At 32.8% G+C, this 25,917-nt stretch overlaps 1 protein-coding gene across 1 annotated transcript in view; it reads left to right on the plus strand.

The window, feature by feature from the left end:
- Positions 1–25,917, plus strand: part of MS3_00006174 (uncharacterized protein) — a gene marked incomplete at its 5' end in the record, with an annotated part of 262,766 nt that overhangs the window by 188,187 nt on the left and 48,662 nt on the right. Inside the window, 2 exons of the mRNA XM_051214293.1 lie at positions 22,699–23,085; positions 24,648–24,973. Of these exons, the coding sequence (XP_051067446.1) occupies positions 22,699–23,085; positions 24,648–24,973 (713 nt within the window). The remainder of the gene's footprint in view (positions 1–22,698; positions 23,086–24,647; positions 24,974–25,917) is intronic.

A 25,917-nucleotide genomic window follows, 5' to 3' on the forward strand; every position in this document is an offset into this window, starting at 1 on the left:
GAACTTCTGTTTTGAGTTTGTTAAAAAATATGAAGATTTACTCAAATGTTTTATTAAGGTACCGAGTTTTAAAATACAATTAATATTATGGAGGAGGGAAGTATGGTTACTTTATTATACCCTAATGCATATCCAGTGTGTGGGTATTTCTTTCGAAGGTTGGTGTAAAGTCAGTTTTGCAAAGAATCAATGTTGTTATTTGTAATGTTTTAAGTTATTTTAAGTTCAGCTATAAATGTTGTATACTCTGATGAAATGTAATTTAAGTGCTATTACACAATCTTTAGATGATCCGAAATTGAGGCTATAAACTGATTTTGTGGATAGTCTATAGCTATAAAATTACATAAAGTGTAGCTAAGTACCCTTTCTGACTAAGTAGGTGTATAAAATATAATCTTGATCTCTGTTAATAATCACATTGTCTTATCAGTATTAATAAAAAGAATCAGACTAACATTTCTTAAAATCTAACTGACATAAATTTTAGTACATGGTGTTTCTAAACATGCTATAAATATTTCAATATTTTACATAAAATAAGATTGATCCACCAAAGAGTTCCCTTTTCGGCGAATTCATTTTAAAAGTTGTACAATCACAAACATATAAACTTATTTTTCTGAATAATAATAATTAAAATAGTAGTGATAGTAAACTTCTGTTAAGCATGGTAACGATGTGGTAGAATAAAGAAAGGTATTAAAAAATCTTTTTGAACGAGAAAACTAATGATCGTTTTATTGTTAAGGGTTTGAATTCTCATCATAACGATAGATAAGGAAATTATCATGGGGAAAGGATGGCTTAGAATAATAAGATAAAATGTTGAAATTGAGATGAAATGTAATCAGAATGATCAGAGAAACAGAAATAAACAAGTTAGGGGTATAAGGTTTAAAGAGGAGATAGAAGAGGAATTAGATGGCTGTAAAGGAAGAAGAATATGAAGAAAAAATGCTATAGACATTAAAACCATGATAGAAGAAGAGGTTATACCAATCTCTTTTACATACATAATACAGGTCCTCCCATATGTATGGTTATTGCTTCGGCAATATTAAGAAGATGCAATATAACTGCCTTTGGAAGACTTCCACTTACCTTGTAGATGACTTAAAACTCAGAGTCCGTCTTGATTGAGTGACCTGTTTTCACAAGGTGTTCGATTATTGAACTTCTTATCGCGCCATTTCTTAGACATGCCAGGTAATGTTGTTGAATTCTTTTTGAATGATCTATATAAAACTGAACAAGTAATATTAAATTCCTGAAATAGATAAATTGTTTAAATTTGAATGGCCTAGATATTTAAACGTTTCTAATTCTCTATTCTGATATTCCTCATCTATTTTAAATACACTGATTGAAATCATGAGTCAATTGAAGCTAGACCACCATGGAAAACCTGTAAGTACTGGACGGCCGTCTCGTCCCAGTATGGGACTCCTCAGCAGTGCGCATCCACGACTCCACCCCGCGGAATTCAAACCCAGGACCTATTTCAAATACTTCAAAACAATTAAGATTTATATAAACAAATATTCTAATTTGTTAAAATAGGCGATTCACTTTAAATAATAATAACTAAAACAAAAACTTTTGTAAAATGGCCTACCACCTCCTAGGTTACACTTATATGCATAGTTAATATGTTCATTCAAGCATTCGCGCGCGAGATCGAAGGTCCTGGGTTCGAATCCTACGGGTCGGGATTGTGGGTGCGTACTACTGAGGAGTCCCATACTAGGAAGAAATGGCGTCTGGTGCTCACAGGTTTTCACGGATGATCAAGCTTAAGTAGACTCATGAACTCAAATATTCACATTACTACAATCTCCACAAACTCCCATTCTTATAATAATTAATGTGTCATTTATTATATTTGTAACTATATAAACGCTTGTTAAGTTCTTGTTTATCCTGGGTCATATTTACCATTTGTTGCTGATTATTTCTTATTCAGAGAATTATAGACACCGAACATCAAACTTTACTTGTTCTTCCGTCTATAATGAGTGAATGAGTTTGTATTGAACTTGACAAAGTAAAACGTGACACTTCAGGTATGATGTGTGACTGTAAAAAGAAACACAATTAATATCATATTTCCAACATTCTGATTTATATAACCTATTGAATGATTTCAGTGTTAACCTTCTCGTTCATTTCTAACCATGTTTGATGATAATGAAATTAACAGCAAAAGATATTACATTTTGAATCCACTGGGAAATCTTTTATCAAATATGCTGTTTTATTAGATGGCAGTGGCTAAATAGATGTTCATAAACTCGACTTTCAGCTATACCTTTGACATAAATAAGTTTTCTGTGAATCCAGTATTTGGATGCTATAGACTTTAATCAATATATTAATGATTCTTGTCAGAATCTACATTTAATTAGCAAAACTTTTTATGTACCTTGTGTTTAGTTGGATAAAAGTGTAGTGAATGAGAACACAAATGGAAACAATCGCATGTGTTTGTATTCAAAATTACAGAATCTCTTAGTGAAATCTGAGAACCAAACAGTAAATAGTTCATTTGCAAAATGTCAATCGAGTTTCTCATACTTCATTGTTCCTTCATTTTCTTACCAATCACTCTTTGTTCTCGTTCTCTTCTCTCTGATCTTCTTCAACCTTCTGCCTTAAGGCACTTCACTTTCGATTGATGATACATGCTACTTATATCTGTCGACATCAGTAGCACACAACACAAAATTTTTGTACGTTAATTTGAAATTTGTTTCTCAAACATTTATGACAAATATTAACAGACAAGGGAAATTTTACAGTGGGATTAGTGAAATGTCATTTTCACATTTTGTATTCATAATTGTATAACCCAAAAGAATTTCAAGTCCTTCGTTAAAATCATGTGCTGAAATGATGGATAGTATCAGAATGAGGTTTTGTAAAGATTGTAGTAATTTCAATAGTTGAGATCATTGTCATTAGTCAGTTGCTATCTCACAACTGACCCAGTTGAAATCCACTGGTCACAATGGTGGACATGTCGCTCAATTTAATGGATTAGTTGAAGTTAGCGATTAACACCATTGGATGCTGACCGGCACAGTGGTCTAGTGCTTAAGCGCTCATGTGCAGGACTCATGGGTCCTGGGTTGGAATCTCGCAAGACGGTTTCGTGGATGCACACTACAGAGAAGTCTCATAATGGGACTAAATGGCCGTCCAGTACTTCCAGGCTTTCCATGTTGGTCTAACTTCAAAGGGCTCATGATCTCAACTATTGAAATTAAAATTATGAATGCCTAATTCTAAAACTACTATATGAAATCATACGATAACTCTAATCATCATTCTGTTTTAAAATATTCAATCTTCAATTCATAAGAATCAAGTCACTAATTAACAGAAATTAATATAAAATTATGAACCAATTATGTCAACAACCACAACAACAACAAAAAACATGTTTCCTCTTATATCCTTATTACCCAAAATGATTTAATGCTTTTTAATTTTTAATTACATTCACAATTACATATGGAAGTAATAATTTGTTTGAAATTTATTGAATATCGTATAATATTACTTAAATAGATTCAAATTAATCTACTTTTTTGTATTATTGTTCATCTAACCACTTTGTATCTAGTTTTTTTATTTTACTCGTTCTAATTTATTTGTACATGTGTACATTGTATGTTTGTGTGTAGTTCATGTAGTTTTTGGAAACATCACAACAAGTGTTAGAAAAAATGGCTTGGTAACTAAGTTTTTAACAAAAAAAAAATTATGTGGAAAATCTTTTTTTTTCACAGACAAAATATGAATGTAAATTAAATGTTTTAAGTAACAAATTTGTTCTCTGTATAATTTACACTCGAAAATTCTTATTTATATGTAGATACGCACATTAGAACAAGTGTATGGAATAAAATACATAAGCTTTGCTAATAAAACAATTTACTTATTTACTTACTTACGCCTGTCACTCCTAATGGAACAAAGGCCACTGACCAGGATTCTTCAACCCACTCTCTCTCTCTTGAACTTTCTTTTCTAGTTCTATGCAATCGCTGTTCATTCTTCTCATGTCTGTCTCCATTTCTCGGCGTAACGTGTTCTTTGGTCTTCCTCTCCTACTTTGGCTTTAGGGATTTCATGTTAGAGCTTGCTTTACTTCGCAATTAAGTGCCTTCCTCAATGTGTGTCCTATCCACTTCCATCGCTTCTTCCTGATTTCTTTCTTCGCTGGCATCTAGTTTGTTCAATAAAACAATTTATCCTCGATTTACGCTTTTATAATGAAGAAACATATTGAGTAATACATGTTTCTCCTAATTGAATTAAATAAACAGTTAAATTATTCATTGAAACATAATGTAAAATTCAAAATATTGTTTGATGGATCATATTATTGATCATACTTGAGAATATTTTTCTCTCCTTCTATTTTAATTATGTTCACCTCATTCTTTCATTTTATATTAACTAAGTGTACGTCAAAAGAAAAATAAATTTATCCGTATTTCTCATATCTAAATAATAATAAATCAATAATTTCGAAAGTGATAACAGTCTTTCAATCACAGAAGATATACTAGGTAGGCCGAAGGTAGATAAATAGATAAATGGATAGGTAGCTAGACGTTTGAATAGGTAGATAGACAAGAAGAAATAGAACCATTATATATATATATATATGATTTGTCACAGTTAATATATTGTAGCTTCATCTACTGTTATATTATACACGATTCTTGTAACATACACACAATGTATTTCTATTAAATGTGTTAACCACAGTAAATCATCACGAGATAAACTCTATGGCTAGCTATTCAATATTGTGAATTTGTTTTATCTATATTCATATTCATACCTTAAATCACTTTTATATGTTATCCATCCAATAGATAAATCAATTTTTTTCTTCAAATTTTCAATCATTTTTAACTTAAACAATGAAACATGAAAATGATTGTTCGTTATTGAATAAACCAGAGATGTGTAACTAAGGCTAAAAGTTAACACTCATCTGTAAAAACGAAATATGAAATGATAAACTGGAATTTTATGAGGAATCGTTGAATTGTTTCACTGTAATTTTGGATATTTCTCTGAACTGTGAACTGATTACGTTGAATGAGACTAAACCTGTAATACTGCAGTTCCCTAGTAGACTAATATCCGTAGACCAATAAGCTGGAATTTGACTGTTTAAGCTTTTAATTTCAATTTATCTGTGATAATAAAAGACCATTATTCTATGAGAAAAGTGTTATCTATTTCACTCTCGAAGATGTTGAACTCTACTGATGATTGATAATCCCTATATTAGTTGTACAAAAGTGAAACACAAGATATTGATGGAGTTTTGTTCTCTGAGCACAAACATAGGAACAAAAATCAAACAAATAAAAGATACAATCAAAATAATGAAGTAAACAATTGCAAGTTTAAGTTCAACAAGAATCAATCAACATCGAGGTGTACAGGAAAAGATGTGAACCACATGTGGAGAAATTCGAACATTTCACTTCTACCTGAAGTTTGTGCTGATGATATCGTTCCGAAGAACGATGAAAGCCCCACAACTAAACCATCCAGCTCAAAGGACAAAACTGCATCAAAATCATCCACCCGAGCTACAAATCTTCTCCACTATCTGAAAAAACAAGATAATTGTATTCATTCCATTGGAGGTTCAATACTATTTGAGACATCCACTGAATAGCTAGACCAGTTCACTTTATTTTGAAGACTTGTTTTCACTTGAGTTTAATTCTGAAGGTTGTTTGAATTATTTATGTGTCTTAGCTGATTTCATAGCTAAATATGTTCTCCTAGTAACAGAAGGATTAGATAGATGCCGCAGTGAAGATTCCATATTTCACAGCAATTCTTTTCACTTCACACTACTATCAATACATAGGAATTATTTTCCAGATATGAAGAAAAACGTATTTGCAGGATAAAAGATGAATTAACAATTTATAAATTTGTATCAGAAGGGGTTTTGTGGAGGTTGTAGTAATTTCAATAGTTGAGATCATAAGTCAATTGACGCTAGAACATCATGAAGAATCTGGAAGCACTGGACGGCCCTTTCGTCCTATTGTGGAACTCCTCAGCAGCTCGTATCCACGATCGCGCTCGCGAAATTCGAACTCAAGACTTATCAGTGTCGCGCGAGAGCTCTTAACCACTAGGCCTCGGAGCCGGCCGGCATCCAACGCTGTTAATGTCTAACTTCGACCGATTCTTAAAATTGAGCAACACCTCCACCATTGCCTTGAGTGAGTTCCTATCTCACAACTGACCCGGTTTAATTCCACTGTTCACTGCTTCTCACTAGAACTCCAGGATATACATCTAGAGGCCAGTCACTAGTGACCATATGTTGATGAGTATCAGAAGGGGTTTTGTGGAGATTGTAGTAATTTCAAGAGTTGAGATCATGAGTCAATTGAAGCTAGTTTATAAATGTCCATAGTTTTGGTAAAATAGTGAATTTATATCGACTTGGTTATGTAATACGTAAATGATTGTGATCAATTCAAAAATAAATAGATCTGATTAACTTCCGAGTAATTTAGAAATGATTGTCCTAAAATATTTACTTGCATGAATAAAGCCGTTATATTTAGAAGCTAATTTGAGTGAAGAAGGTGAAATAATTAAAAATTGTTAAAATCTCACTTAACAGTTATTCTGTTACCAACAGTTTCTTCTATTTATAGTAGTGAACTCAATAAACTACGCTGTACTACCTATGAAAAAATAATTTAGCATAGTTTAACAATAAAAAGGTTTTATTCTGTAACACTAATGAAAATTTATAAGTAAAATTACGGTATTCGATATTACACGCTGAACAGATATTAAAGTCAAAAATGAATGATGAATAAGCTATACTATCCTTTTTTTGTATTTACAAACTTAACTGATCCTGTACAACCAATTTGACTGGTCAATGTTCTAGAAATTTACAAATTCGTGCTCTTCACCATGTTCTAACATGATTGGGCAAAGATGTAGTAAGGACCATTTTGAGCATCTCTAGTATAAATGATTTTATTATGTCATTTCCAAACTTATAGTTTACTACATGAAGGATGAAATAGCAACATAGGATTAAAATATTATGTTCAACCATATCTACCTTAATGATGATAAGTCAACAGCTATCTTCAATATATAGAACATATTATGTCTGTTACTTTATATATTCTTTCTCTAGTTATTAAATATACATTTAAACAGTTTAATCAGCCCATTCTTCCTGTGATTATTTATTACCTAATCTGTTTGATCCGTTAAATCATGTAAATTGCAGTTAAATGTTTCATATAGACACGAATTATATCATAATTTGTATCATAATAAATAAAATACACCAACTAAAAAGGAAATATCTGGAGGCAGAATGTTGAAAAAATCAAAGAGGAGAGAATGATAACAGGGGGTGATTGGTATGAAAACGAAGGAATAACAAAGTCTGAGATGATTGATAAATAGTTTGCAAATGAATTATTTACTATATGGTTCTCAGATTTTACCAAGATATTCTGTAATGTCATATTAAAATATATTCGGTTGTCTCTACTAGTGTTCTCGTCCATTACAGTTTGACTAGTTATAACAATACCAACCAACACGATAAACTATTTTCATTGGTTGAAATCATGAGTCAATTGAAGCTAGACCACCATGTAAAACCTGGAAGCACTAGACGGCCAACTAACTAAATCACTGAGCCGGTATCCAACGGTGTTTTCAACCAGTGAAATTTCTAAAAATCTCCACAAAACCCTTTCTGATAAAATGTATTTGCTTTACATATGAATAATCTATTGGATCATTAGTTTGTATTTATAAATAATAATCCTTGAATAAATATTATGTAAATGAATATTCTTCATATAGAATTATCCTCATTAAAATTTTATATATGCATATAGAAATTTGGACATTTATTATTATTTACATATTATATCTGTTCCTCTTATGAAGAAACGAAATACGTTTCTGTTTTTAATGAAGTTTTATTCTCTGAACTTGATGGTTTGGTCGTGGAGCTTTTATCGTTCAAGTAGAAGACTACCTGAGGTTTGTGCTGATGATGTCGTTCAAAACAATGATGAAAGCTCCACGACCAAACTATTCAGCTCAGCGAACAAAACCCCATCAAAATTATCCACCTAAGCTACAAATCTTTTCCACTATCTCAATAGTTTTCTGTGTTAAATAAATTATAACATGTAACCTACATCAAATTTTATTTCCTATATAGATTAGACATGTTAATTTGATAACAGCGGAAATATAAATGTATTATGCCAGTATAAGATGCTGTTTCAAATGAATCATAGATTATTATTATTATTAATGGCTTCATTCAATATTATATTTTGGTACAATATAGAAATTCTCAGCACAGGGTATTTCAACAAGTTTCTTACACAAAAAACAGAAACAAAGACAAAAAAGGGGAAAAAGGTTTAAAAAATAAAACCCAAAAAACTGTACAACTTTTGAAATTAAGGACATGTTAAGAATGCAGTTTATTGACTAGGTTAACTCAAACAACCTGTTCGTCATAGAGTATATTTGCTAGGTGAGGTATTATAGAACTTTTATACTTTTGTTTGCGTGCATGGATTTTAATGTAACTACGTCTCGTTCTACCAGAAGATATACAAGGAGAAAGATAAGAGTGAAGGGGATGGTTAGTGTCTGATAAAATAACACCTACCAGGAGTTTGCATGACTTTAGACGTCTATCCACAACCATATTAATTATGACCTCGAAAGATTCACCACACACCTTGCTAACTGCCTTCAGCACTCTCCGTAATACAGCAAAGTCTTTTCTCAAAAGCCCGGGAAAGAATAATGGATAACAGTAAAGAATAATAGGTAATATGCAAAAATTGACAAATTGTAAGAGTAAACGACGAGTAATCCCAAGAGCATACAATCTCTTTTTGTAGTAGGTCAGACGGAAAACCTTCTTCGATAACAATAAAACGTGAGAAGACCAAGAGAGATGATAAATAAATTATAATGATTCCATTCTCACTAATCAAAGTAGAGTTACGTAATACGTAATAGAATTTTTTCTGGCTCGGAAATATGGTTTTCTCTCTCTCCCTTCATTTGTTTATCATATTTATCACTTGAATAAATTTATTTTTAAAAGTGTTTGCATTTGAGTGATGATAACATTTTGTTATTTTAGGTTAACTTAGTTGAAGAGGATAAAACAAATCTAAATTGTAAACGTCAGTCATTCTGATTTTTCCAAAAATTGGAGTTTCAAAGAAAAACAGCCCATTTGCATCTTTTAATTTATCGATACATATACTTACGTGTGTATATGATTAGTAATTTTTTCCTATTTGAGAAATTTTCCGTATGTTATTGGATACTATAGGTAAGGATATGACTATAGATATACTGCATGACACTATGAAACTTGTTCAAAAAGAATATAAGCGATGAGTACACTGCGCAGCAGTTCGTCCTGTTCTACTTTTTGGCTGAGAAACAAGGGCCATTATCAGTAGAGGATACTCGTAGGCTACTAGTATATGATCACAGATGTATTGGAAATATTGCTCGCATCCGCAGGGATCACTGGGTAAGTAGTGGTTAGGTAAGACACAGGGTATTTGGGAACGATGGTAAAGCAGTTGATGAGGTTGTCAATGTTCATCGACTGAGATGGTTGGGCCACGTGTTGAGTATGCCTGAACACCGAATAGCATGACGTGCAATGCTGACTAGTGTTGAGGATGGTTGGAAGAAAGTTAGAAGCGGCCAAATAAAAACGTGGAATCAGTGCTTGAAGTTACTAACTTCTGATCTGAGCCATGTACGTAGATGCAGACTAGTTGGTTGGGGTCCGCGGGACTATCGCAACCAATTGTTGGAGACTCTGTGTGACATGGCTCAGAATCGATCACAGTGGCAAAGGTGTATTCACTCTCTGTCTCCCCTTATACTATGAGATTAAAATTAACTTATACCTTTATGTTTACGAACTAATTCTTTCTTCCTGTACTATATCCTTGTGTGCAATCTTTCTCTTATATATTACCACCACTGAATAAACTACTGTTGTAACGTGTGACTGCAGATTATGAACCCGGTGTTCATCGTGTTGTGCTAATGAGGTATAGCACCTTAGATCGGTGCACATATGTGCCTGGTCCTTCGTTGTGGCTGACTGACTGACTTTGTATTTATGGTGATTATGATTTTAGTAAACCAGTAACAAAATATATAAGCCTTAAATTCTTTCTTAATTCCTTTAGTCTTGAGCATAATTACTGAGTTTATACGGAAAGCGGTACTTGGATGAAAATGCCTATCTTCTTATTACTCAAATTAAAAAAGCGAGTATATGACAGAGTTGAATGGGTTTACTTTTTAAAAAAAACAAATAAACATAATGATTAGAATTCTGAAACTCATGAAGTTAATAAACCGAATTAACTTTTGAATAGAATGAGCATTTGAAAAGTTATGTTTACACCATATCATTCATATCTTCCTTTATCTAATCGGATAAGCTCAATATGATATCACAGAACAATTACTTGTATAAACTAACAATTTTCTGGTTATTTCATGCAGAAAATACGACTACTACTTTGATTACTACTACTAATAATAATAGTTTAGCTTTAAAATACCCTATAACTTTTCTGATAAATAAAAGATAAATAATTAGCGAAACATGGATCACAACAACAAAAATAATAATAATAAATAAATAAATAACATCGATGCCAAATTTCACTTTTAATGACAAATGCAAATAAATAATTAAAAATTCATATTAGTCATCTCTTTATCTCAATCTCCGTGTGTGTGTGTGCGTGGTGGTGGTGGGGTGGGTGTATGAGGTAAAGAAAATAAAACCAATAAGCTGATATTAAAAATTTAAATAATAATAATAATAATAATAATAGAAAAACTTTAAACAAACAAGCAACCAAACAGATAAGTAAACCCATAACTACTTTGAAAGATTAAAACACACATAACACAAAACCATTTAGAATAAATCAAAATAAAATGTAACAAGCGCAAAACTTTAAATAAATATAAACAAACAAAAAAAATAGAATAGAACTAGTTATTCAATGCTTACTAATTACTAAGAAAATAAAGTGATACTAGAAATTTATACAACACACACGGACAAATAGACAGATAGATAACAATGAGCTTGTTTACTAAACATTGACCAAATCACAACACATTAATAATAATACTAGTAGTAGTAGTAGTAGTCTTAGTGTTAGTAGTATTAGTGGTAAAAAGAATTAATATTTGAAAATGAAAACAAAAACATTCGAAATGAATAAAAGTTGTAAATTTTGGGCAAGTAGATAGAAGAATAATCAGTTGCCTTTTCATCCATAAACTCAAATCTCATTCGATCGTTTATTTATTTTTTTTAATTCTTCTCTTGTGATGTAAATGTCAGTTTTTATCCTAATTCATTGTTATTCTCTGTTATTCTTTGCGTAATTAGTGGGTGAATGCAATGAATCACATTTCATTTGAAATAATCTCTTTTTTAGATATTAATTCTTTAAAAAAATACGGTGAGATTATAATTTATGGACGATCTTTGAGCGATGCTAAACTGACCTTGAGATTGTCCACCTAATAACTACGACTAAACGAGGGTTATGATTTACAATTGTTGATTAAGGTTAAAAATTAGAATTAGGGTTTTCATCATGAACTGACATCAGCTATAATGCCAAAACTCTATTTACGAAAATGGATGAGTGAATTTCACACCAAAATCCGAGACGTGTTATCTCATATGTGATTGGTTCGTCCATAAATTCAAGTCTCGTCAAAAATACGATGACTGGAACATGGCTTCCAGGTGTTTTGGTAACCATAATTTAATTAACGAAAAAAAATAGTATTATTTAGTAAATGTATAGAAATATCAGGTAAACAATGTTTATTGTATCAAAGTAGAAACAATAAAGTAAATACAGTTGATGAGTACTGAAGTGCAATTAAATTTACCAAATATGTAAGACAAAACTTATTTTATCAAGTTGAAACTCATCTAAACAAATTTTAATTGATTTGTCAAAATATTAATTTAACTACTCATTATATCATCCTACGGACTCTACTGGTTACTTTCCTTTGTATAACTGAAAAAGTACTGATACAATTCGATGTAAGGAATTAGGGAACTGCTATTAGGGATGTAGTAATACTGTCAAATAAATCTATAAAGCATGCAGTCATGAGTTACACCATTAATTTTAGAAACTACCTTATGAATACATTATCTTATATAAAATTTACTAATCTGATCAACGGAAATGTATTTGATGTAAACTAATCCATAACCTTGTGTATATTCTTAGTTTAAAACGTTAATAAACGTAAACGTATGCATTGACAATATAATAAGCTACTATACTATTTATTTGCTTCTTCCTGACTAAGTGACCATTATTACAACTTTGAGCATTATTATACAACTTATTCAGTTTATCAATGAATCAATTAATGTCGAAGTTAGATATGTAAACTTATGGATGCCGGCTCAGTGGTTCGGAGGTCAAGAGTTTGTAAGTGATACCGAAGGTACTTAAACCTCATAGATAAATTGTGACAAAAAAATAAGTTCAAAGTCGAAAAGTATCATAGTTGTCAAGAAACTTTCTAAGTTCTAACCTGTGTAAAGCTGTGTGCATTTTTGAGATGTCTCATGCGAAAAAATGAGCTAGTTCTTCTTGAAACCAAATTGTTCTTCAGATGATATCTATTTGTAGTGGGAAAAATTATCCGAATATTCTAGAAAAATTATTAAGACTACTCTCAAAGGAAGAATTGTACTAATCTTTAGAACATTAATTTCTACAAGGAATGCTTTCCTGTCATAGACTTCAAACTAGATGGTAGATAATGCTTTCATAGAAATACGTATATTTATAACTTAAGATAATATTTTCCAAAAACGTTCTTAACACATGATGTTTGATTATTTGTTTATCGAAATTTTTTGTCAGAAACACAATTATGTTCTATACAGTAATTATCACTGAATTTAACTCTGTTTCAGTCTGAATTATCATTCATACGAATTATCTGTCTTCATTTGCTAGTTGATTATCCGTTAGTAGGGCAAAAATGATAGATTTTATAATGATCAGTGCGATCTGAATTTTTTCTCATCACCAAGTCCTCGTTCATAATATTTGTTGTCTCTACCGAAGATGGAGGAGGAGAGGGTACAGTTCTGCTGACGATGTTGCGGGGCAGGTAGATAAGTCATCAGTTGATGCGGTCTGGTCCAGGAATGAGACATCGAGTGGAGTGGTCTGGTGAGGCGGCGCTTGGTGTTGCAGTTACTGTCGGCGTGAAAAAGATGTGAGACGTACCAGGTGACGGACAAACATCGGATCCAGATGGCCCGGCAGGTCTGTGCCGCCACGGAGATCAGCGAGCGGGCGGACTTGACATTTCATTTGAGAGCGGTGGGTAGACTGCGACAAAGTAGATAGCTCCTCGACCAGCAGAACGACTGTAGGAGCGGCCGTTTAAAAGGGAACGAGCGTGATATGTGTTACTTATGTCGACAGGTATGAGTAGTATGTAACAACGACTGGAGGTGGAGTGCCTGCCAGTAGAAGATTGAGAAAACTGAATTGAAGTGGACAGGAAGGGAAACAGAGAGTGACTGGAATAAAGACCGAATTGGAAGAATCGTGAAGCATGTAAAGGACAACTCAAAGAAGATGTGCAAATATTGTATTTAATGTATGATTTTCATATTTTACGAAATCACTGTACATTTTGCATCAAAGATTAGTTGATTATCCTCACCTTAGTTTTCATTCATTACATTACTCATCAGTGTTCAATCCAAACAAATATTTATCTCAAAAGGGGTTTTCTGGATATTATAGTAATTTCAGTGGTTGAGATCATGTGTCAGTTGAAGCTAGACCACCATGGAAAACCTGGATGCGCACTGCTGAGGTGTCCCACAACAGGACGAAACGGCCGTTCAGTGCTTCCAAGTAATAATAATTACCTTTCAAATTCTATTCTGCTCTCAGAAAAAAATTATTCGGTGAATTTGTAATTACACTATCCATAGACAGAATGAATTCATTACTCATTACTTTTCTAATAAAATTAGGTTAAAACATTTATATTACCCTTTATAGACGATATAAACAAACCGATAAAAACAAAATAAATTTTCCTAGTCACTGTGTTAATAAATATATTTTGTAGAAAAGATGGATACAGTAGTTATTTCCTTGCCGCCCACCACCAACCTCTTAAGGAGACTACTTCAAGATATATGATATTCTAACACTTGATATACATATTTATATATGATTTATTAACGGAACTAGTGTTTATAATGTATTACTACATGGACTATTCTGTAATACATCGACTATTTTGCCTTATATTTATGGCATTTAGTAACAAAAAAGTGATTTGCCAAAGTTGTTGTTTAGCATTTTATCTGAATATTGATAAAAACAATTATTCTTATTAATGAAATGAGAAACGTGTATTGTATATTGTTGTAATACATCTAAATGGTATACATCTCATATTTTATTTTGAAACCATAGATAAACTGTAATCAGTGTGATACGTGACACAAAGTTAATCGATTATTTATATTGATTCATTGAACATATATATGGATTACGATAATCTGCTAAAAATTCTGACTGATCAGTCTCGATTACAGCCAAACGAGATGGTGTAACAATGATTTCTGTCTAATAGTTCATAAGTTTATTCAGTTTAGTCTTTAGGATTTGCAGGAATTATTCAAATAATTCATTCTATTGTCCATTATCGTGAGATTTTTTCTTAACTGTAATATTAGTAATTAGATTCATGACGAACTTTTAAACTTGATAATGGCTGATTGAAATAGGGACTGTTTGAATGTAGCCTAATCTGAAAACATTGTGATAACTCTTCCATTTTCTATTAAATGAAGCTTGTTATGGAATGATATCGAAGAACCAGGAAAATGTAATATGATCCAGTATTCTGTTGCCCTACTACTTATGCTTTGAAAACTGAAACCCTGTAATTCCCTATAATGCTTAGAAAAACACACAAAAGGATTGATTTAATTCCTAAAATAAATCAAAATGATTTGTAAAGTGGATGGTATTTAACAGCGATCCAATCACTCTTGGTGGCGAAACTCTGGAAGATGTAGAGTCCTTCACATACCTAGGAAGCATCATCGATGAACAAGGAGGTTCAGAGGCAGACGTAAAGGCGAGGATCGGCAAAGCAAGGGTCGCCTTCCTACAATTGAAGAACATATGGAACCCAAAACAACTTTCAACCAATATCAAAGTCACAATCTTCAATACGAACGTCAAGGCAGTTCTACTGTATGGAGCTGAAACTTGGAGAACTAATACAACCATCATCAAAAAGTTACAAGTATTTATAAATAGTGGTCTACGCAAGATACTCAGCATCTATTGGCCGGATACCATCAGTAAAAGCCTTCTGTAGGAGAGAACAAACCAGCTTCCAGCTGAAGAAGAAATTAGGAAAAGACAATGGAAATTGATAGGACATACATTATGGAAATCATCAAACTACATCACGAGGCATGCTCTAACTTGGAATTCTGAAGGGAAGCGAGAAAGAGAAAGGCCAAAGAACACAATATGTCGGGAAATATAATCAGATATGAAAAGGATGAATTACAACTGGAAAGAGCTGGAAAGTATTGCCCAGGACAGGGTTGGATGGAGAATGCTGGTGAGCGGCCTATGCTCTTTCACGAGGGGTAACAGGCGTAAGTAAGTAAGTAAGATTAATCATTCATTAAGTGAACAAATATTTACACTGTCCTACAATTACGCATCTCTAATCAACAAATATAATTAACTATGCCATATAATTGCTCCTTAAGATGTGATTACGTGTCGCAAACGACTGAAAAAACAATCAGGTTTTTCATGTCATTCGTACTGTAATAGACTAAACCATTAGTCATTATGTTATGTAGGTAACAAACTCAAAAATTGTTTATCCATTTATGTGACTCAGATTTTTATCAAATCTCTTGAGAATTTTATAATATGTATGAGTGTATATCATTAAATCCTTCTTGTGAGCAGTTTATTTCATCTTCATTCAGAAGTAGTCATTTTAATAACAGACACAGTGAATCACATTGAAAAGAGTACACAATAAAGTTTTTAAGGTTAGAGAATCATTTTAACAAGGTAATTGAAGAAACATTTTTGGAAATGATTGATTATGGTGAAATATCATAACAAAATCTGCGGTAACAGGATTTTAGTAAAATGTTCTTGAGTAAAACCTGGATCAAGTTAAAGCATAACACACTAATGGTTCAAACTTTAGCAGTTTTAAATATCCAAGTATTGTTTTGCAATATATGTTTTCATACTCTATTCATTAAATGTTGAAGACGTTAACCTTTCTACTTTTGAGTACTACCATGTGTTTTTTTACATAGTTATGGATGACAAAATACTTTTTCAACATAGATCATTTTCTAATTCTATCATTCAGTTATACGTCAAGTTCACTTTCATATTTTCGTTATGGGTTTAAACACTAAAAAAAAGTAATTACGATATTAACATGACTACCATAATATTGTTACTGTAATATGATTATTTGTTTAAAAGTTTGATTAAACATTACCGATATGTGGTAATAGCTCATTTAGACAATGGTATACAGTAGCTTCAGATCACTACCACTTAGTGTTTGCCTTGGTTAAACTAAATCTAAAGAAGCACTGGACAACGAGACAAACAGAATTACAAAGGTTCAATACAGTCTTCCTTCGAGATACTGATGAACTCAATCAATTCAAGCTAGCTCTCAACAACGAGGTTCAAATCTTACAAGATCTACTAAAAGAAGAGGAAACTACTATGGAGGACAACTGGAAAGGGATGAAATCAGGATCACCTTCTACGTTTCAGAAAGCAATGGGCCTCATGAAACAACATCATAAGGAATGGATCTCTGTCGAAACCCTAGAAAAGATTCAAGAAAGGAAGAACACGAAGACAGCAATTATTAACACCCGAACAAGAACGGAAAACGTCAAGGTTCAAGCTGAGTACACAGAAGCAAACGAACAAGTGAAGAGGAGCATCAGAACTGAAAATCAGAAATATGTGGAAGACCTAACAACGACAGCGGAAAAGCTGCAAGATAAGGAAATATACAACAACTATTTGATATAACGAAGAAATTAGCAGGAAAGTGTAGTAAACCGGATAGACCGATCAGTAATAAAGAAGGCCAACCAATCACTGAGATTTAAGAACAGAGGAACAAATGGGTAGAACACTTTGAGTAACTCTTGAGTAGACCAACTCAACTGAACCCAGTGGACATCGAAGCAACACGCACAGACGTTCCTATAGATGTCACTCCATCAACGATCGAACAAATCAAAATGGTCATCAGATAAATCAACAATAGGAAGGCAGCAGGACATGACAATATACCAGCCGAGGCAATGAAGTCAAATAAAAAAGTAACTGCAAGTATGTTTTATGTTTTATTCAGGAACGTTTAGGAGTGTCGATGAACTGAAAAAACGACATCTCATCAAGATACCCAAGAAGGAGATCTGAGCTACTGTGAGAACTGTAGAGACATCACACTACTAACAGTACCTGGAAGGAGTCTCAAGAGTGTTGATGAGCCGGATGAAAGATTCAGTAGACACTTGGTCTTGAGGTCAACAGGTTGGATTGCGTGAAGACTAGTCTTGCGCAGAACAAATCGCAACACTATGGATTATCGTTGAACAATTAATCGAATGGAACTCGTCACTATACATCAACTTCCTTGACTGTGGGAAAGCATGTGATAGTGTGAAGAGGAGAACATTATGAACTCTTCTTCAACGCTATGGTGTAACTGAGAAGATCTTAAACATCATACAGAATTCATACGACGGACTACAGTGTAAAGTCGTGCATGGATGAAGGTTGATAGTTGCATTCCAAGTGATGACCTGTACCATACATGGCTGCTAACTCCCACTTTTTTTCTTTTTTTTCTGCTTGTTGACTGGATTATGAAGACCTAGACATCTGACTGGAAGCACAAAATAAAATGGATAGCTTGGATGCAACTAGACGAGTTGGACCTCGCAGATTTCCTAGCTCTTCTATCCCATACACACTAAAAAATACAGCTGAAGACAACTAGTGCAGCAGTAGCCTTTGCATCAATAGGCCTCAACATACACACAAAACCAAGCAACATGGATAGAACTAACTAAATCACTTTGATGGAGAGGTATTGAATGGAGTGGTAATTTTGTGTATCTGGGCAGCATCACCGATGAGTAAGCAGGATCCTATACAAACGTAAAGGCGAGGATTAGCAAAGTAAGGACAGCATTCTTACGGTTGAAGAACATACGGAACTCAAAACAACTGTCAACCAATTCCAAAGTGAGAATCCTCAATACGAACGTCATGATAGTTGTACTGTACGAAACTGAAACTTGGAGAACTAATACAACCATCATCAAAAGTTACAAATATTTGTTAACAGTTGTTTATACAAGTTACTCAATGTCCGATGGCCGGATACCATCAGCAATAAACCAACTTCCATTTGAAGAGGAAATTAAGAAAAGACGTTGAAAGTGGATAGGCTACACATTGAGGAAATCACCGAATAGCATCACGATGCAAGCTCTAACTTGTTATCCTGAAGGGAAACGGAGAACAGGTAAGCCAAAGAACACACTTTATCTGGATTTGGAAGGCGACATGAAAAGAATGAATAGCAACGGAAAAGACCTGGAAAGGATTGTCTAGGACAGAGTTGGATAAAGAATACTAGTGGTCAGTCTATGCTCCTCAATGAGGAGTAACAGGCGTATATAAGTAAGTAATTATCTGTTGAAAAATTTTAGCTTTGTAAAACCTACCAGTTATATCCTTTTTACATTCACACTAATTGATAAAGTAACTTCGGATAATCTAGAAATGAACCAGAAACAAACAATGAAAATCTATTCAAAAAACTTACGGTCAAATGATCATTCTTTAAATGTTTCATTCATATTAAGCATTAACTAACTAACTAACGATTTAAATGGAAGACCAACTTATTCACTTTATTTTTCTATCATTTAAATATAAAGTAGAAAAATAACAAACAATTTAATTCATTTCTAAGGTCATTCAACAACATACATTAGGATACTCATATAAATATAAACTTATATCATTCTTGCAAAAAATTTCTCTATTTAAGATGAACTCCAGTTTCTCTTTTTTTAAAAAAATTGACCTGAAAAATTATAATTACACTCGTAAAACTTTAATTTTTTTGTTTTTGGAAGAAAAAAAAGAACGAATGTGCTAGAAAAGGGGAAAAAAGACCTTGAATAAAATCTTTCATCAATAATTTTTTTTTCTATTTTTTTTAATAAAGTGAAATAGTCATAGAAGAAAACTGTTTATTATTTCGTTGAAAAACTTAATTGTATCATCTCTTATTTGTTAATGAAATACTTTAACTGGTAAAATAAACCCCTATTAGTTCTAATGGATATATATTGTAGTGAAGGAGAACACAGGTGAGGACAACCGAATTATATTTAGCACAACATTACAGAGTTACTCGGTAAAATAGAACAACTATAATATAATACCTAATTTTCAAAATGTTCAATAATTGTCTCGGACTTCATTGTTCTTGCATTTCTATACTAATTGCTTTCTATTCACGTTCTTCCTTTCTTGATCTTCCCAATCTTCTGCTGTCAGACATTACATTCCTGACTCGCGTTATATACTAATTATGTTAATATAAGTAGCATGCACTACACTCGTTCCCCTTTTAATAAGGTGTCTTCGTAGTCTTTCTGATCGCTGTACAGCTGTCCTCTTTGGTGCTGTTCGTGAGTTACATTCATAATGATTTTGAAACTATCTCTGCAGTTGACTAGCATTTTCGCGCTTCTGCTTGTCTTCTCTCCGGATCGTGTAAACCGAGTCACGTCTCTCAGTGATAATGTACGGTCCTTCCCACTTTGGGATCAGCTTTCCCACCCTAATCCCCGTTCTATGTTACTTTCTGTTCTCTACACATTATTAGGTCCCCCACTGCAAAAGGTTTCCACGTTCTCCTTTGTTGTTGTGCCCTCTTTATATCTGATATTTGTTTCTTTTCCACGTTCCTTACTGCCTCCCTCCTTTCTTTTCTCAACCTTGTTGTCGTCCACTCCTGTTGTTGTGGCCAGGCCTTATTATGCATTGGTAGTCGTGACTTTCAGCTATTGATGATCAAGAAAGGTGACTTCTTGGTTGTTCCTTGTTTGGAGGAACGATGCACCACAATATATACATATATATATGAGAAGAGAATAATTTTAAATTGAGAAATATAATATATTCTGAGATGATGGAGAAGATTTATAGCTCATCTGGATGATTTTGATGGAGTTTATACTGATGATTTCATTCAGGAGAATGATGAAATCTCCACAACTAAACCATTCAGCTTAAAGAATAAAATTTCATTAAAAACAATACATTCTTATCATGTTTTTTTAAATACGAAAAGTTTAATGAAAATATCATGAGAATAAAGAATTCATTACTCTTTAATCATAAATTAGAGGCCTATTTGAATATCTGGGCTATCTGTAGATATTTTAATAAATTAGTTGATTTTTGCTTGTTTTAATATATCATTATGTTTATTAATTGCTCAACCGATTAAGATACGTTTATGAACAATGTTTACTGCTTTTTGCTATACAAGTTGCATAAAAATGTCCAGTCAGAGACATTATGGTTGCTGGCAATATACAGTGAAAAGAATGTACATTATTTAAATATTGATTCCTGGATAGCTTACTTCTAGCTGGCGACCACTCAGTATTTGTCGTCAGGATTGACTAAGAATTAAGAAACGGAAACTTGTTAAAATATTTTGTGCTGAGAATTCTATATTGTACCAAAAATATAATATTGAATAAATGTTAGGTTTGAAGCGGTTACGAGTTCACTTAGACTGCGAACGGAACAAAAACTTGTGACCAAAGACCAATAAACTAGCCTATCTATTGAGTCCCATCCCCGCTAACTAGAGAGAGAAGTCGAAGTCCGAACGGGGAAGTATATTACGCAAAAAGCCAGAAAACGAGCAATAACAACGGACACAAATCAAAACGTATATATACAGCACAAAACCGTCCTTAGGGAGAAATAAAAAATAGCATACTAAAAGATACAACGGACCAATAGCATTTAAGATTCTCCCAAGTGGGAAATACGACATGAAGATGAAATGAGTGCTTTTGACGTGAAAACAAAGAAATTCAAATTTTATAAATAAAATTACAAAATTAGGTTTTTTTTCCAAGTGAGTTCTGGGGATCTAACCTTTCTGTCTAAAGATTGTAATAAAAAAGTTAGTTTACTTCACTTTCAAAACATTATTCATATAATTAAAACTAGATATAATGTGTGTTGATTAAAGCGGTTTGTATCACTATCCAACGTCAACGACAATAAAAATGTCTCATTACCATAGATGGTTATGATAATTTTAATCGGTAAAAGGTATCAATATTTTATGATCAGGTTATGATCTATAAATTTACAAAGTGCATGAACTCATTTTTAAATTGTCTCAGAATTACGGTTATATTTATTTAATGTATCCTTAATAATGTAAATTTTAGTACAGAAATCCAAATTTATCATCTGAAATATCATAAGCAACATACTGTCAATTAGAAAAAACAGATTAGTGAACAAGAACACCAGTGAGGAACAATCGAATGTATTTAACACATAATTACAGGACTTGTTAATAAAATCTAACAATCATATAGTAAATGCTTAATTTGCAAAATGTCCATCAATTTCCTCATAATGACTCAGACTTCATTATTCTTGCATTTTCATACAAATTGCATTCTGTTTCTATTCTTTACTGTTTGATCTTCATGTCTCTCTGCTGCCAGATCTGTTCACGACTAACATGATATACTACTTACGTCAATATAAGTATCACACACCACAACAGTACTATTCTGGTATGTACTACTCGTACGACCAGATAAAAATAGTATATGTCAAGAATTGAATGTAGGATTCTAACGGACAGGAGAGGAATATGGTAAAAAGAGAGAGAAAAATAGAAAACACTCAGAATAAGAACAGGAATGGAAGAAAGATAAGTTGGTAAGAAGCAATTTAAAGAAGATTGGCAAATGGTGTATTGCGTGATTTTGAGTATTAGATGGTTTTCTACTAAATGCCTCCTTAATTAAACCACTAGAATGTTAAGACGAAAAGTAACTCATTTGATTACTATTAAATTTTAAGGCATGGTACATCTGAACAACAAATCAACTTTGACATAAATGGAACAATCATCCAGTTCTCACTAGTTTCCAATAGTTTTCCAATTGATGTCAATCTTTGATAAAAAAACCCATTTGGGATTCATCTTCGTCAAAATTTGATATTAGTGTTTTGAGTTTTTAAATTTTTAATACTCAAGATTACAATCAACATTTATCTTCCGAACTTGGTTTGTTCTATTGTAGGTCATGCCATATTATTATTATTATTATTATTATTAATATCATTATTTTGTTCTTCACTTCCAATAAATTTTTAGACTCAAAAAGGGACAAGCCAAATTTCAGACTGTGGTAAACATTATGAAGATCATAGTAAACAATTGTCTAGATATATGATGTATATTGGTAAGAAACTAATCAGCTGGTTTAGCCAAACAAGTACCAACAATGAAGTTTTTAATCATAATGATATAAACGAAAATTCAATGAATTATCATTCCGACAACAAAATTTTATATGAAGATTCTATCAGTCAAATTGAACATGAAATGTACAATATTAATAGTAATAATAAATCTACACTCCAATGGACATCGAATGGTGTAAATATTCAAATACCTACTATAGAACAAGAAACATGGAATCATTTGGAACGTACCAGTTGGTTACCTTATTTAGATACAGTTGATGATTATCTAAGAAAGGTAAATAAACAAAGGTGTATAGATATATTGAAAGAATTGTTGAACTGTCATTTGATTTTTAACAGTTGTACACTTGTATAAAGTATCTATTTTTAACGATAAAAAGATGAAGTGGCTACTTTAAATTTTGTGTACTTTAAGAGGATAAATATTGACTGTACTTCAAAGTTACCAGTGACAGTTGGTTAAAAGATCTAAGGTTTCAAAATACAAAATAATATCATTTTAAGGATGGTAATCCATATTTTTTGGTATTTTTCCAATATGATGACTGACGACCTAACGACTAATTTACTAAAATGTGCTTGGTGGAACTAGGCCCGGATAAATGTGGAGGGTTGGGCATGGTGTTGGTGACCCCATCACCTAGGAAACTTACTTACTTACGCCTGTTACTCCCAATGGAGCATAGGCCGCTGACCAGCATTCTCCAACCCACTCTGTCCTGGGCCTTCTTTTCTAGTTCCATCCAATTCTTGTTCATTTTTATCATGTCTATTTCCACTTCTCGGCGTAATGTGTTCTTTGGTCCTCCTCTTTTCCTTCGGCCTTGAAGATTCCATGTGAGTGCTTGTCTTGTGACGCAGTGGGTGCTTTCTTCAATGTGTGTCCTATCCACTCCCAGTGCTTCTTCCTGATTTCTTCCTCCACTGAGATGTGGTTTGTTCTCTGCCACAGTTGGTTGTTGCTAATAGTGTCCGGCCAATGGATCTGAAGTATTTCGCGTAGAAAACTGTTAATAAACACCTGTATTTTCTGGATGATGGCTTTCGTAGTTCTTCAGCTTTCTGCCCCATGCACTAAAACTGTCTTGACATTTGTATTGAAAATCCCGATCTTGGTGTTGGTTGACAGTTGCTTTGAGTTCCAGATGTCCTTCAGTTGTAAATATGCTGCTCTTACTTTACCGATCCGCGCTTTCACACCTGCATCAGATCCACCGTGTTCATCTAAGTTGATTAATCCTTTCTGTAACTTGTCAATCTTGTAACTATCTGATCAAATCTAAAAGCGATTAATTTAACAATCATCAATCATTGTTAAAATCACATATCATGTGGTATTTTAAACAACCAGTTACCTGAACGAATAATTTTCATCTCAATAGTTATGAGTTCGAAACATGGCACATCTACTTCTAATTCTTGGTACTCAGAAATAAATTTAGAACTTGAAATAAACTACTTTGTTTATTGAGCTTTAAATTATTGAAATAATTTGTATGTAATGTATATAACACCAAGTGATTCATTTCATCATCCAAAAAGACTTATCTGTTTGTGTATACTTTTATCTAATACTCGGCAAGATTTCATATTCACAGATATACAGAGTAATCTATACGTTTGTTAAGTCATTAAACTTACTAATACAAAACCTATGTTGTATTCAGTTTACAGTTGTAAATCCTGCTGCTACCTGATCATTAACCATAAAATATACAAGATTCTAAGTATTGAAATTGAAAAATCAATTCGTAGAACTTTGTTTAAAACAGCCTATCAAATATCCAATTTCCTAATTGTTTAATTGAAATATTCTTTACTCAACCTTTTGTATAGACAAGAGATGATCTGGATACGAAAGTTATTGACTACTGGGCACCATATGATCAACTTTTAGCTAATCTTCTTACAAATCCATGGCTTGCACCAGCATATAGGGCATTAAATACATCATGGTTACAAGAGAGGCGTATATCATTCATGGATCGAACGTATTTTGGTTTAGTATCAAGTGATTTTTATTCGGAAGATGAAAACCAATCGTCAAACGATTTAACCGCTTTAAATGGTGCCAGAGAAACACAATCTTTAATGCTAGCAAATTTTATTGGTGTTCCACAACCTGCACATGCTCGTTTGGCTGGTACAAGAATTTGGAATAGGTAAGCCATTTGAAATAACATCGTTATGTTTTTGCTAGCTAATTCATCCTCTTATCTAAACAGACGTGTTTACCGATGAAAAATAAGTTGAAAGATATCTAGAGGAGATCAAATCAAAATTTGACATCAGACTGTGATCTCAGCGATTAGTGGTCCGAGCAGAGTTGGCAAATCCAGACTATATTTTTGAGATAATCTATTGAGTTCGTTGGAAGTTCATGTAACCACATATCATAATAGCATAGCAAGGATGTAAATATAAATATTATGTAAAGGAACACTCTACAACACTGGTATTAAAATGAACGAAGGCCCAGGTAATGTATTATGTAAATTTACACACTGTGTTTATAAAGTATGAAAACAACAAATTAATTATACCATTTACACTTCCTTCTGAACACATCAATCAAGTCTCTGACGTCCAATAATAGTGTCTTCAGTAAACTTCAGAAAACTGGGGATTGGCTATTAATTAATCACCTTGTAAGATTTGAAGGTGTCGATGTGATGTCCTGTTTCCAAGAGATATTTGGTAATTGCTCTGTTTAAAGTAGTTCTCTGTTCTAATTGAAGGCTTTTTGGAACATGTCCGAAAAATCTCAAATATGCCCACTTTTCTTTTAGGCCAACGTAGCTGCTGTGAAAGTTGGATGTACAGTTGACGGTACATGAATGGAATACTTGTCGACTTTTTATCGAGTTACTGAACACATTGTTTTAAACAGAATCACTTGTTCGGCTGCTGGAAGGTTCTGGTTAATACTTCGCTAAAAATCCTACTGATTGTGCTTTCCTCAACTCCGAAGTTGAAATTGACATTTACTGATTTTTTATTGACTATTGGCAAATCCGTCTTGTTGTATTTAATCTCTTTGCATTTCAGTAGAGAGATATCCAATAGAGGTTAACAATCACTTTAGTCTCTTAATCATTAATTATCT

This window comes from Schistosoma haematobium, chromosome 2 (assembly GCF_000699445.3).
Source record: "Schistosoma haematobium chromosome 2, whole genome shotgun sequence".
Taxonomy (NCBI): Eukaryota; Metazoa; Platyhelminthes; class Trematoda; order Strigeidida; family Schistosomatidae; genus Schistosoma; species Schistosoma haematobium.